We start from the raw sequence: 14,011 nt of genomic DNA, 5'->3' as shown, positions 1-14,011 counted from the left end.
TCTGGAAACGCCCTGTTGCTGTGCATTCAATGCTCCGCTCGGGTTTCCGTAGGAGAAACCAGGATGGTTCCTAGGCGCGTTCGGGTTGTAGAGATTGGAAGGATTCTGGTACTGATTCCTTCCTATGTAGTTGACATCCTCAACCGGTTCTTCCTCTGATGCTGCCTGATCACCCAGAATGATTAACCAGAAACATTCCAGGCTGGACTTTGTGCGGGATAGATGTATTCTTGAGTCCCATATGTTGTTTGATCGCCGATAAATCAGACATGACTGCTTTCAAAGCAGCGGACTCGCCCAAATCTACCCGTCCTGCAGAACGTCTGATGCTATCTCCTGACATCCCTCTTGCTTTAGCCGTCTTCGCAATCTGCATCTCTAGGGTGTCAAAGGGAATGTCGTATACACTCCCTCCACAAGCTGCATCCATCCATGCTCTAGTATCATCTCTCAGTCCGTGGATAAATGTGGAAAGCAACAGTCGCTTATCCATGCCGTGGTGTGGACAAAGGCGCTGATAGCCTTTGAATCTCTCCCATGCATCGTATAGACTCTCGTCACTCTCCTGAGTGAAGCTATGTATAGCTCTCTGTGCGGCTCGGGTCTTCTCTGGGGAGTAGTATTTCGCCATGAACTGCTCCTCTAGCTCCTCCCATGTCATAATCGAGTTCGGCTCAAGGGTGTAGAGCCAATCTCTCGCCCGGTCCATCAGTGAAAAAGGAAAAGCCTCCAAATATACATCCTCGATGGTCATTCCTCGTGGCTTCCTAACTGATCTGCACAACATCTTAAACTGAGTCAAGTGAGCAATGGGATCCTCTGTAGGCCGTCCTTTGAAACTCGCCTGACTGAACATCGTGATGCACTGTGGCGGTAGCTCGAAACTGTCTATGGGCGGTCTGTTGATGCATGATAGGAGTTGGGTGTGCTTCGGTGCAATGTACGAACCCAAAGTCTCCTCTGCAACGTAAGTAGCTTCGCCCTCGGTTTGCTGATCGTAGAGCGGATTCATGTGCTCTTGATTCTCTTGATGCTCCTCATCATGAACCGCACGGTAGTGCGAACTACTTGACCTCGATATAGCTTCTCTTCTCTGCTAATTTCGGATGTCTCTCAAGGTACGCTCAATCTCTGGATCGTAGACTAGGTCTTCTCTCCGAGTAGAGCTCCTTGTCATGCACTAGAACCCTGCAAACCGCAAAGAAAAAAGAAGAACTCGAAACCAAGTGAATCCGCAAAAATCAAAGAAACAAAAAGAAAAAGAAAAAGAAAACAAGCTAAGATCTAGAATCAATGAAGGCCTAGAAATAGGCTAACCAGTCCCCGGCAACGGCGCCAAAAACTTGATACGTGTGTACCGAGTCTAAAATCTATAACCCGATTCACAACTCACCGCAAGGATACGGATCATCGTAACACGGGGTCGAACACGAGGACCGGTTGCTAAATCCAAATCTAAATCGAAAATAGATCAAAGCAAGCAAGCAAGTGATGACGGAAGTATGTGGAATCTAAAATAACTAAAATAAGAAAGCAAATAAAAACTTGTAACTATCAAGCAAAGATGACCGTGGGTGTCGGGACCGTATTTGCGTGTATGGGTATATGCTAAGCATGCGAGAATCACGATATTGAATCTGTATTCGGGAATCGTCACGCAACAAAGATAGAGAACTCACCTCCCGACATATAACTCACTTCTCGTCCGGAAAAGTAGAATCGAAAACAACGTATGAAAAGAACCAATAAGAGGGATAGAGAAGGTTTAGCTCTGCGAAATTCGTTCGCTCGCAATGAAGTTAACTCACGTCAAACGCAAGAGCCCTCACACACTCTGTGAACTAGAACCTATCCAACGTTTTCTCTCGGAAGTCGATGCTCATCTCTCGTGTGCCGGTGTAAACGCTCATAGAACAACAAACGTTATCCGAATAAAAGCATACGACTGTGGGTTAGGGATTCGTTTGTGTTTGGGTATGTTTGAACCCTAACTTGGTTGCGATTTGGATTTGTTTTGGTTTTATTGATTTGTGCTTTATTCAATTTGTGTTTGCTGACCCCTTGACCAGTTGTTTTAGATTCTGAACTTCATAGGAAGATGGGTTTAGTTTCGGATCAAAATCGATAGAATAGATCGTATTATTCACATAGGAATATGGTTTGATCGATCTAGGGTTGATGATAGCATTCTTCAAGCATCTAGTTTGATAAATCACATAGGGATCCGAAAGATCCAAAATACAATCATGGTCTCTACTACCTATGCTACAAAGAAAAATAAAAAAAAAAGTTACCTAATGTTCGGGTTGCCTCCCGAGAAGTGCTTGTTTAACGTCATTAGCTCGACCTATCTTGCTCAAATGATGGGAGGGTCTGAGAGTGATGAATCTGGAGGTTGGGGTGGTGGTCTATATGGGTGTCTCACATACTCTGATTTCTCCACATGTGTCATCCATGCTTGATCATATGCAATGAAAGAGTAAAAAACAAGTATAAGGTTATTAAAATGGCGCTTACTTATTTCTACTGGCCTGAGGATGACATCTTCTAGCCACTTTCTATCGTCTGAGAAACTGACATGGTCTGAGTTGCATGTGATACGGTCTGAGTCAAGTTTCTGAAAGAAGTCACTCATGCTTGTTGTGGCCCAATCAACCTCAAGTGTAGACTCATGTTCCGTTTCTCCTTCATTTAGCAATCGAGTAATCTCCCAAATCGCCTCCCAATTTTTGTAGTTGTTCTCGTCACCTGTAATCATAGTAAGGGAGAGAGCAAACTAGTGTAGATGGTTAGTTTAAAAGAAACACTAAAACTATACATAGGACTCGACTCAAATATATACACAAAAGACTAAAAAAAACACAACTCAATATATACACAAGCAAGATCTAGAATCGATAAAGACCTAGAAATAGGCTAACCAGTCCCCGGCAATGGCGCCAAAAACTTGATACATGTGTATCAAGTCTAGAATTTATAACCCGATTCACAACTCGCCGCAAGGATACGGATCGTCGTAACACGGGGTCGAACGCAAGGATGGTAGCTAAGTCTAAATCCTAATCGAAACCAAATCAAGCAAGGAAGTGGAAGTGATGGTGGAAATATGTGGAATCAATGGAAAATAAAATAAGAAAGCAAATAAAAGCATGTAAACTATCAAGCAATGATGACCATGGGTGTCGGGACCGTATTCGCGTGTATGGATATATGCTAAGCCTGTGAGAATCACGATTATGACTTGTATTCGGGAATCGTCAAGCAACAAAGATAGAGAATTCACCTCTCGGTCTACTAACTCACTACCTACAGAGTAACTCGTCAATCTCTTGATCTATTCAAGTTAACCCTAGATGCATGAAGAGCGCTATCATCAACCCTAGATTGATTAAGCCATATCTCTATGTGAATTACGATCTATCCTATTGATTTTGATCCGAAACTAAACTCATATCTCTATGTAGTTTAGAATCTAAGATAATTGACCAAGGGCAAACATCAATCAAATAAAAGCACAAATCAATAGAACCGAAACAAATCAAAACCGAAATCTAAGTTAGGGTTCAAACATACCCAAAATACAAACAAATCCCTAACCCATAGTCGTGGATCTGATCTACTCACGGTTCATGGAAAACAATAAAAAGAACAGAGAAAAGGAGATAAAAGAAAGGAGAGAAAAGCTCATGTAGATGTGTAGTCTCCACGATCGAATCTTCCTTCTTCTTCCCGAAATCCCGTGAACATTCTTCTCTCACCAAAAACTCTCCAAAAGTTTGTATCTAAGTGTTCTCTAAGACTCTCTCTCGTTCTAGGACGTGGCTAGGTCTTTTTTATAACCCTAGGGTGGTTCCCAAGAGTCATTTTCTCTTTAGGACTCTAAAAATCGCAAATTAGGGTTTTTCTCCGTCGGATCCGGTTCCACCTTCTATTTCTTGGCCTTCTGGACACTTGAACTGAACCAAAATATGTGAACTCAGACCTCTTGAACCGGCCGGTTCCATTTGGAACCGGACCAGTTTCACTTTCTGGCAGATTTCTCAGGCTTCGCGATTTTGTTCATAACTTTCAGCTCCGATATCGGATTTGCGTGATTTTGGTATCTACGCGAAGCTCTTGAAAGGATCTTTCCAATGGTTAAGTCTCGCATTGGACTTCCGTAGAGAAATTTATTGATCTCGAAGCACGAGTACCTCATCCGAACTTATCTCTAACGCTCCAAAAACGTTCCTTTTCGCATCCAATTATCTTTGAAACCTGTAACTCTGCAAAACTAAAGCAGAACCGGGTTTTGTGTCCTAACACGCCTAGAATGCCTATAAAAGCATGTGATTATACTGTAAACCCTAGACAAACTCTCATAAAAATATAGAGAAAAATAGGAGTTATCAGAGACACATGTGCAGGAGCTCAATAAAGACATCATTTTGGCAAAGCTTAGCGGTCAGTGGAACTGCGAGGCAAACTATGATCATGATTCCTCTAGCCGAATTTGGTTCCTATCACGGAACACTCTTTTGTGCAATGTTATGAGCAAGACATCCCAAGCTATCACTGTCCACCTTTCACCCTTGGCAAGCCGGGAGTTCTTTGTTACGGCGATCTATGCATCCAATTCAAGTGACGAGAGAGAAGGATTATGGGCCCATCTTGAGAATCTACAACGCTCAGTTATCCCTCAAGCAACACCGTGGCTCATTGGTGGTGATTTCAATGAGATCATCGCAGCTTCAGAGCACTCTTTTGAAAACTTCAACCACTCAACTCCATCCATGATTCGCTGCGAGATTGCCTTTTCGCAATCTCTGCTTTTGACCTTCCCTTTCAAGGCCCCCTTATACTTGGACCAACAAACAAACCAACCACCCGATAGCCAAAAAACTTGATCGAGCCCTCATTAATGATGCCTGGCTCACTATTTTCACTGAAAGTCATGCGGTTTTCCTTCCCCCTCATCCCTCCGATCACACCCCCTGCTTAATCCACCAAACACCTCACTCTACACCAAGACCTAAACCCTTCAAGTTTTTTAACTTCCTGACCTCTCTCCCAGATTTTTTACCCTTGATGGAGAGCTCTTGGGCACTTGCGGGGAATCGGACCTCGACCCTCTCAGGCTTCCATCGGAAATAGAAGCTCCAAAAGATTCCTCTAAAAACTCTTTGTAAAGCTAAATTTAGTGATGTATAGAAGAGAGTCACTATCTCACATGAGGCTTTGACATGTGCGCAGGTGATTAGAAAGTGGAAGTTTTAGTGAACACATAGAAACAAACGGCACACGATTTGGTGAAGAAACTAGTGAGATATGAAGGTTTAAAAATCGAAGAAAAATTATAAATTTCAGAGAAAAACGCGAACCTGTTCTAAGTCAGAGAGTTTCGAATCATTTCCCAGAATGTAGATGTAATATTCCGATTAATTGATGGTTCGAATTAAAAGAGGACATTTCAATGAACGTTTAGAAACAAATGACACTCAATTTGGATAAGAAATGAGTAAGTTACGAGCCAACGAAGTCGGACCGAAATCTGAAAAAAAATCGCGAAATCCCGATCTGTCTCCAGACTCAAGATCGATCGGACTAGTCCCTAGACCGATCGGTCCAGGCGGAAATTACCTGGACTGACTTGTCCAGACACTGGGAATGTCTAGACCGACCGGTCCAGATACTAGGAGAACACTTGGACCGAATTATCCAGACCGACCGCCTAGACCGACCGGTTCAGATGCTGACAATGTCTAGACCGATCGGTCCAGACCCTGAAAATATCCGGACTGACCGGTCCAAACCTGAAAAGTGATAAAAATGAACTGAAAGGCCGTGGGAAGAAAAATAAACTTGGAACTGACCAAACTATGAGAAAAATAAGCCGGAACAACGACATAACGTAAAAGGAAAAAATATAAATAAATCAATAATTTGGATGCGTGGTGAGGCGTGCGACATACACCGAGTGAATCGTTGTATGATGATTGGGTTTATTTGCCGATGGGTCACGAGAAGTGACATTGGTCGTCACGAGAAGTGACGTGCGCGTGAGGCGCATTCTTGTCGTGAGATGCGACGGCCAACGTCATGCGATGTGACGGACGCGAGAGACGCTCCTAATCATGCGATGTGACTAGGGTTTATGGCTAACCCTATGGTGCGAAGCCATACGGGATTTGATTGTTGCGCGAAGCAACGACCAACGTCATGAGATGTGACGGGCGCGAGAGTGCTTCTAGTCATGCGATGTGACTAGGGTTTACGGTTGACTCTATGGTGCGAAGCCATACATACTTGATTGTCGTGCGATGCGACGGCCAACGCCATGCGATGTGATGGGCGTGTGAGGCGCTCCTGGTCATGAGACGTGACCAGGTTTTACGGCTAACCCTATGGCGTGAAGCCATATGGGAATTAATATGATTATGTTCTGATGTGATATGAATATATGTTTAATGTTGAATATTATATTTTGTGTTTTATCGTTTTAACACCGTTCTCGCTGAGAACGAGTTTACCGGATTCAATCCGGGTCATTCACAAAGCAGTTGTGCTTAGCCCTCATGGTTTCACCTTTTTCAGATCACGAGGAGTACGAGTAGCATGTTTGAGGTGACGAAGACTTTGAGGAGACAACATCGTATAAGGGGTTCCTTCTTTGTATGTTTTGAACTATGGAACTCGATTCCTATGTTTGTACGGTTGCACCCTTTCTAATTCGGACATGTGTGTTTTAAGACTTAATGATTGTTTAATTCCGCTGCGTGTTTAATATTAAAACGGTTTTAAAATTCCCGTATTTGGTTTCGTAATATTTTATTACTCTTAGTCCATGTGGCGCATCCTGTGATGGGAATCGGGATACGGGTGTCACAGTTACAACCAATGATGATCTAATGGATATAGGGCCATCCTTGAGTCAGATTAAGGAGTCACCTAAATCAATGAAAGGTACTACTTCTCCAAAGAGATCTTGTGTCCCGTAGGAAGATCTAAAACAAACTCAGGTTTTGGATAAACCGCCACCTCAGTCTAAAGGAAAATAAAAGACAGGGAAAGCAAACAGACCGCAAACTCAAACATCAAAGAAAACACACGGGCAAAGTCGTGGCCGAAAGGCCACGAGAGACACATAAAACATGATCGGAGATCCCATGGATTTTTTTGTATGGAACATCAGAGGGCTAAATGCCCAAAATAAGAGATTTTTTGTACGTAAGTGGTTGCTGGAGCAGAAGCTGACAATGGGCAGGCTACTAGAAACGCACATCCACCGAAAAAATGCAGACTGGATACTGAACTCAATACCTGCATGCTGGAGACATCATTGCAATTTCCATAACAACATGGGTAGGATTTGGCTAATCTGGAAACCATCTATCTCAGTGACGGTGTATACAACGACCAAGCAGACTATTACGTGCGGAATCTTGGATGAGAACCGTACAACTGCTTTCACAATGACGTTTGTATATGGCTAAAACACAGTAGCGGAAAGGAGAACTCTATGGGCACATCTATGTGAATTATCACAATACCCACCCTTGACAAACTCTCCTTGGCTAGTTCTTGGAGACTATAACCAAATTCGTGAGCCTGAAGATAGGTCAGACCTCTCTACTTCAGCACCTAATCAGCACGGAATTTCAGAACTTCGTGATTGTGTAGAGGCCATGGGAATCAGGGACATTCCGCACAGAGGCACACGTTATACCTGGTGCAACAGTCATACAACCGACCCTTTGTCCATCAAGCTGGATTGGGCAATGGGCAACGTGGTTTGGAGAGAGGAGTTCCCGTCGGTCTATGCCGAATTTGCCTCACAAGGGCCTTCCGATCACAGCCCCTGCATCATACACTACCCACCATCGCCAAACCAGGTGCACCGTCCTTTCAAATTCTTTCAGCATCTAACTCTCTCTCCCATGTTTCAGCAAACATTACAGGAACATTGGCGGGTCGGAGAGAGCAGGGACAACCCAATTCTGACTGTGCAAATTGCTGAAAATTCTCAAGCATCCACTCAAAGCTCTTAATGCTTCGAATTTCTCTCAGCTCAGCAAAAGAGTGAAAGAAGCAACAGAGGCCTTGGCGAGATTGCAGGAACGAAATCTGTCCAACCCATCAGTAGAACAGATTCTGGAGGAAAGATCTTTGAGGGCCAAAATGATGATCTTAGTCACTACAGAGGAGAGATTCTACAGGCAAAAGTAAAGGATATGCTGGTTGTCGTCGGGGGATCGTAACACGAGATATTTCCATAAACGGGCAACGGAAAGGACGAACATGAACCACATCTATTTCCTAAATGATAGCCAAGGTCAGAGGATCAGCTCACCAGAATTGATCAGAGCCCATGCAATTGACTATTACTCAAGCATGCTTGGGGAAAGGGATGGAAACATCAGAACGCCGGCTATAGAATGGTTACAGGACCTGATCGAGTTCAGATACCAGTCTGAAAACTATGAGGAATTAGTCAAAATTCCCACTGAAGAGGACATCAAACAGGTGATCTTTTTGTTTCCGGACAACAAGGCACCGGGACCGGATGGGTACCCTAAGGAGTTCTTTACATCAGCTTGAGGGACAGTGGGAGGAGATTTAATCAAGTCAGTGCAAGAATTTTTTCACTCGGATCATCTACTTGGCCAAACCAACGCTACTTTGATAAGTCTGATCCCAAAAACTGAAACGGCCACTACGTTATCGGAGTTTAGACCTATAAGTTATTGTAACACAACTTATAAGATCATCTCGACTATCCTCGCCAAAAGATTAAAACCAATTCTGCAGAGTATGATATCACGTAATCAGAGTGCATTTCTCAAAGGGAGACTCATGGTTGAGAACATCCTCTTGGCAGGAGAAATTATCAAGGACTATAATAAAACCTCGGCCCACAAGAGCGCAATGATGAAAGTGGACATTCGTAAGGCATTCGATACTCTTGATTGGGGAATCATAATCCAACTTATGAAAGCTATAAATCTCCCGCCTCATTTTGTGATATGGGTCAAGATCTGTATCTCCACGCAAAGTACTTAGTAGTGATTAATGGAGAACTCTCGGGATACTTCAAAGGCAGAAGAGGACTCCGACAAGGAGATCCCCTCTCGCCATACCTATTTATCATGACCATGGAAGTGCTTACAAAGCTACTTGAAAAATCAACAACTCTAGGCAGGTTCAAAATGCATTACAAATGTAAATCCCCTTTGCTCACCCATTTGGCTTTTGCAGATGATGTTATGATCTTCTCACAAGGAGACCAACCATCGATTCAGGAGATCAAGACAGTGATGCATGACTTTAGCGTTCTTTCGGGACTGAAGATGAATGCATCTAAAACTGAACTGTTTCTTGGAGGAATGTCACATACAGAAAAACTGACATTGACAGGCATAATTGGTATTAATTAAGCTCGGTGCCCTTCCGGTAAAATACTTAGGAGTTCCTCTAAACCCTACAAGGCTGACTCGCTCTGCCTACGATCCTCTCCTACAAAAGATTAAAAAGAAGCTATCACATTGGGCCGCAAAGTTCCTCAGCACAGCGGGCAAGATCCAGCTAGTTACCTCAGTCATCTATGGCATGGTAAATTACTGGAGCTCAGTATTTCTGATGCCAAAACATATGCTACGGCAGATTGACTCCCTCTGCTCCAAATTCATATGGCAGAGCAGATCAGACAAAGCAGCAAGTCATCGTGTTAGTTGGGATGCTATTTGCAAGCCTAAAAATGAAGGAGGATTGGGGATTCGACGACTGGAGGAACACAACACTGTGTTCTGCCTAAAGCTGATATGGCTATTGCTCTGTCAAACAGGCTCCATCTAGGTCGCATGGGTTCGGGTAAATGTGTTCAAGAATAGGAGCTTATGGGACTGCACAGGCTCGACAATTGCCTCGTATAATTTGAAGAAGTTGTTGAAGCTAGGAGACCTCGCTAGACCACTAGTCAAATCAGAAATAGGGAATGGTCAATCTACCTATTTCTGGTTTGACTGTTGGCTAGACTCTGGCCCCTTGATCAAACTCATCGGAGAGGCAGGTCCGAGATTACTAGATATCCCCCGAACAGGGAAAGTACTAGTGGCTGTGAAGGAGGGGCAATGGAGTATCCCTAGGGCGAGAAGATCAAGCATACAATAGTTGCATAGGCAACTTGAAGGCCTAGCCATTCCCACAATAGACCGAGGGGACAATGTGGTGAAGTGGAAACACAACGAGGATGCTTTTAAGTCGTACTTCAGCTCTAAAGCAACGTGGAACCTGATTCGGTGCAAATATTCCCGAGTACCTTGGTATAAATTGGTGTGGTATTTGGAAGCGGCGCCTCGTCATGCTTTTGTATTGTGACAGGTTGTCCAAGGAAGGCTTCCGACAATTGATCGCCAGGGAAAATGGGGATTGTTGATGGCTAACCGATGTCCACTATGTCGGACTGATGAGGAAACTCATACACACCTATTTTTCATATGTGCCTTCAGTTACGAGGTATGGTACCACTATGCTAATAAATGCAAGAGCTCTCCTCCTTCGAACCTGCAACAATGCCTATCGTGGATGGATCTGTTGGGGAACCAGACGGAGAATGGACTAATCATCATTTCAAAGCTACTCATACAGTTGACAATATATGAATTATGGCGTGAAAGGAATAAGAGAATTCACCAAGAGGAAGTACAAACGGCACAACAACTACTACGTCACATAGACAAGTCTATGCGAAACATCTTATTCTCCCTTCAGGCGTCGAGATCACCGCACCGACTGACATTATTACAGTATCATATCACTCTGCAATGACATCTACAGCTTTTAGAAAGAACTTTTGACATTTTTTTTTGGTTGAATGTGATTTATATTATATACCCAAAAAATTACAACTAGTCATAAGACTGTATACAAAAGTTTTCCAGAACCCATGAAGAAGTGGTCAAAATAATTCCTCAAAAGACAACATTCAATTGTTCTTAGTTGCGAATATTCATTGTAAGAAAATACCAATCTGAGAGCATAGATACTCCATCATCATTCGACTTCCTCGTAAGAGAGAGCAGCTTCGTCTGCATGATACGATCCACCTTCCACCTCGTGTACTCCATCGATTTCCGCTGGCTTCGGAATATTCGGTTGTGTCTCTCCTTCCACAAGGTGTAAGCTGTCACCTGCAAAAGAATCTTGGCAATCTGCTTCCTATTGTGGATGACATCATTCGCCGGGTTGTTAATCGGTGGGTTCGGCCAACAAAGACATGCATAATAACTCCATACTGCAGCGCTGTAGCGACATTCGAAGAATAAGTGATTATGTGACTCATCTTCTGCATCACACAATCCACAAGTCATGACGGAAGCTACTCCCCAACGCATCAGTCGGTCCTTCGTCGGAAGTCTCACATGCATCATCTGCCACATAAATATCGCCATCCTGGGAGTGCTTTGCTTAAACCATACGGTGGAACGCCAATGAACCGTCTCATGTGGGTTCCTAATGAAATTCCAGGTCCTGACTGTACTAAATGAGCTCTTGTAATCATCCTCTGCATACTTCCACAAGGCTTGGTCTTTGGTTCCATTCTCTGATGGCGGCACTATGGTAGACAAGTGGGTAAGAACCTCTTGTAGTCTGTCCGATCGAATGGCCGGTAAGGTCCAGGCACTGTCGCGTACTGCTTCGCTAACTGTCGAGAGTAAAGGTAGTCTAAGGTTGCGTGGTCCCGCTTCACCAACAAATCTTATCAACGGTCCAAGGATCATGCCAAAATAATGTCGTCTTCCCATTTCCAAGCCGATATCTCATAAATGTAATTGCCTTTTCCTTTAGTCCTAACAGTTTTCGCAGATTCCATGAGAAACTAGGCGAAGGAGTAGTGTTCCAAAAACCTTTTGACTTGAAGATGTTTGAACGTATCCAAGCAACCCATATTGAACCTGCTTTTGCAAACAAAATCCATATGAGCTTCAAACGAAAAGTCAGATTGTAATCAGCAACGGTCCGGAGCCCCAGTCCCCCTTCCTTGCGCAGTTGGCAGACTTGTATCCAAGAGATACGATGGGCTCTTTGACTCGAGGAATTTCCAGACCACAAAAACCCAGAACATAAGCTGTCAACTTGCTTGATAAAGAATTTTGGCAGTAAAAAAACCATAGCCCAAGCATTGATCAATCCATAGATGACAGAGCTAACTAGTTGGACTCTTCCAGCATACGAGAGATGCTTAGTGGTCCAGGAATTTAGCTTCGCTTTAATTCTGTCCAACAAGGGTTGATAATCGGTTTTTCCAAGTGTAGAATGGCTCAAGGGGACCCCCAAGTATCTAACTGGCAAGGAGCCTCTCTGAATCCCAATGGCAGTGCTCAAAGTTGATGCTTCAATGTCAGTCATCCCGCCAAGAAAAATCTCTGTTTTCCCCAAGTTCAAGTGTAGGCCTGAATATTTGCTGAAATTTGCGAGAATCTCCTTTACTTCAAGCAGCGAGTGGAGATCTCCGTGTGTAAAGACCATAACGTCATCCGCGAAAGTGAGGTGGGTTATGGTTGGAGTTTTGCATTTATGATGCAGCCTTATCCTTTGTTCTGAAGCCCCTCGATCAATCATTCTTGATAATACCTCCATAGACAGTATGAATAGATAGGGGAAAATTGGATCCCCTTGTCTAAGTCCGCGCCTACCCTTGAAGAGGCCCGCTAATTCGCCATTCACTGAAATAGAGAATTTAGGAGTCTGCATGCAGGTCGTAATCCATCTCACAGTTGCTTGGCAGATTTAATGCTTTCAATATCTTTTCAACAAATTCCCAACTTAATGTGTCAAAAGCTTTCCGTAAGTCTAGTTTTAACATTGCCTTCTTCGTTGAACTCGGCCTATTGTGGTCTCTGACAAGTCCATAATTCGCCATTCACTGAAATAGAGAATTTAGGAGTCTGCATGCAGGTCGTAATCCATCTCACAGTTGCTTGGCAGATTTAATGCTTTCAATATCTTTTCAACAAATTCCCAACTTAATGTGTCAAAAGCTTTCCGTAAGTCTAGTTTTAACATTGCCTTCTTCGTTGAACTCGGCCTATTGTGGTCTCTGACAAGTCCAGTTGTGTTGGTTGTAATGCTCTAGGATGATCCATGATATGACATTTTACTTTGTATTGATTCATTGATTTATGAATGCATTATTTTTCCCGTTATACGATTAGCATGTTTGTTGTATTTCGACATCCTTGAATCATTAGAGAATGATTCTAAACTCCCTAGTCAGTCATCATTGTGGGAACAATGTTGAATCAAGACTAGCATGAGGTGTGATCGATGCATTGGATGCATATCACAATCATGGGTACTCGTTGTGAACGAGTGACTGGATGACCCGCATGAGATTGTCACATGGACAGAGTCATGACTTGAATCTCATACAACGGTTCGTTTATGGATCCTCATACCTGAGATGTCTAGAGTATCTAATATGAGGAGTGGCGTGTCTTGACTGCGTCAAACGTCGTCTTTAACCGGATGATTATAACGGCGTTGATCAGATACGTTCACGAATCATATGGAGATAGTAGACATGCAATATGGGACTTGTCACCTCCTTAACAGGAGAGATATCGCTGGACCCCCTCGTGGGAGTCGGACTATGAAAATGCGTGGCCGCGCTATAGATGAAGTTGCATCTATTTTACTAGTCGATTTGCCAAGACGAGAAAGCAGTTGAACTTGAAGGGTGGCTCAAACCATGCCCTTGTTCAACATATGATATCGTGAGACAAAGGATCAGAATTCGAGCTGTTAATGCCTTGGTTAGATCACCTCTAACTCAATTCTAAGTGGGTGGTCATGGCGTCTTGCTAGAGACTAACCATGACTTGTGGTTCGGGAAAGGTTCCTAAAGTCACTACCACTTAGAATGGGCCTACAAGGTCACACAACAATAGGGATGGACTTATACGTGAAGAATCCGAAGAATGGAAACGAGATTTGACCGAAATGAGCACGAAAAGGAGTTTTCAGTGTGTTGGTC

The 14,011-nt window shown here is 43.4% G+C and overlaps 2 protein-coding genes across 2 annotated transcripts; one reads left to right on the top strand and one right to left on the bottom strand.

Moving 5' to 3' along the window:
* The first annotated feature begins 7,664 nt into the window (after positions 1-7,664).
* LOC104803348 lies at positions 7,665-8,577 on the top strand. Its single transcript, XM_010527276.1, has 3 exons — positions 7,665-7,871; positions 8,008-8,201; positions 8,307-8,577. Exons 1-3 carry the CDS (start codon positions 7,665-7,667, stop codon positions 8,575-8,577), a joined length of 672 nt encoding a protein of 223 aa, XP_010525578.1.
* A 2,393-nt stretch (positions 8,578-10,970) lies between these two features.
* Positions 10,971-11,780, bottom strand: LOC104803346. Its single transcript, XM_010527275.1, has one exon. It carries the CDS (start codon positions 11,778-11,780, stop codon positions 10,971-10,973), a length of 810 nt encoding a protein of 269 aa, XP_010525577.1.
* Positions 11,781-14,011: the final 2,231 nt, after the last annotated feature.

The sequence above is a fragment of the Tarenaya hassleriana genome, unplaced genomic scaffold, assembly GCF_000463585.1.
Source record: "Tarenaya hassleriana unplaced genomic scaffold, ASM46358v1 Cleome83, whole genome shotgun sequence".
NCBI classification, from domain to species: domain Eukaryota; kingdom Viridiplantae; phylum Streptophyta; class Magnoliopsida; order Brassicales; family Cleomaceae; genus Tarenaya; species Tarenaya hassleriana.
Note: the sequence above shows the minus strand (reverse complement) of the source record. Positions and strands in the feature narration are given on the sequence as shown.

What these genes read in the sequence shown, in the direction of transcription:
- LOC104803346 (XM_010527275.1), bottom strand. Translation starts at nt 11,780, where the DNA reads ATGGGAAGACGACATTATTTTGGCATGATCCTTGGACCGTTGATAAGA.
- LOC104803348 (XM_010527276.1), top strand. Translation starts at nt 7,665, where the DNA reads ATGGGAATCAGGGACATTCCGCACAGAGGCACACGTTATACCTGGTGC. An exon ending in ACCCACCATCGCCAAACCAG is followed by an intron (nt 7,872 to 8,007) that starts GTGCACCGTCCT and finishes AAAATTCTCAAG; the next exon opens with CATCCACTCAAAGCTCTTAA. An exon ending in GAGAGATTCTACAGGCAAAA is followed by an intron (nt 8,202 to 8,306) that starts GTAAAGGATATG and finishes CCTAAATGATAG; the next exon opens with CCAAGGTCAGAGGATCAGCT.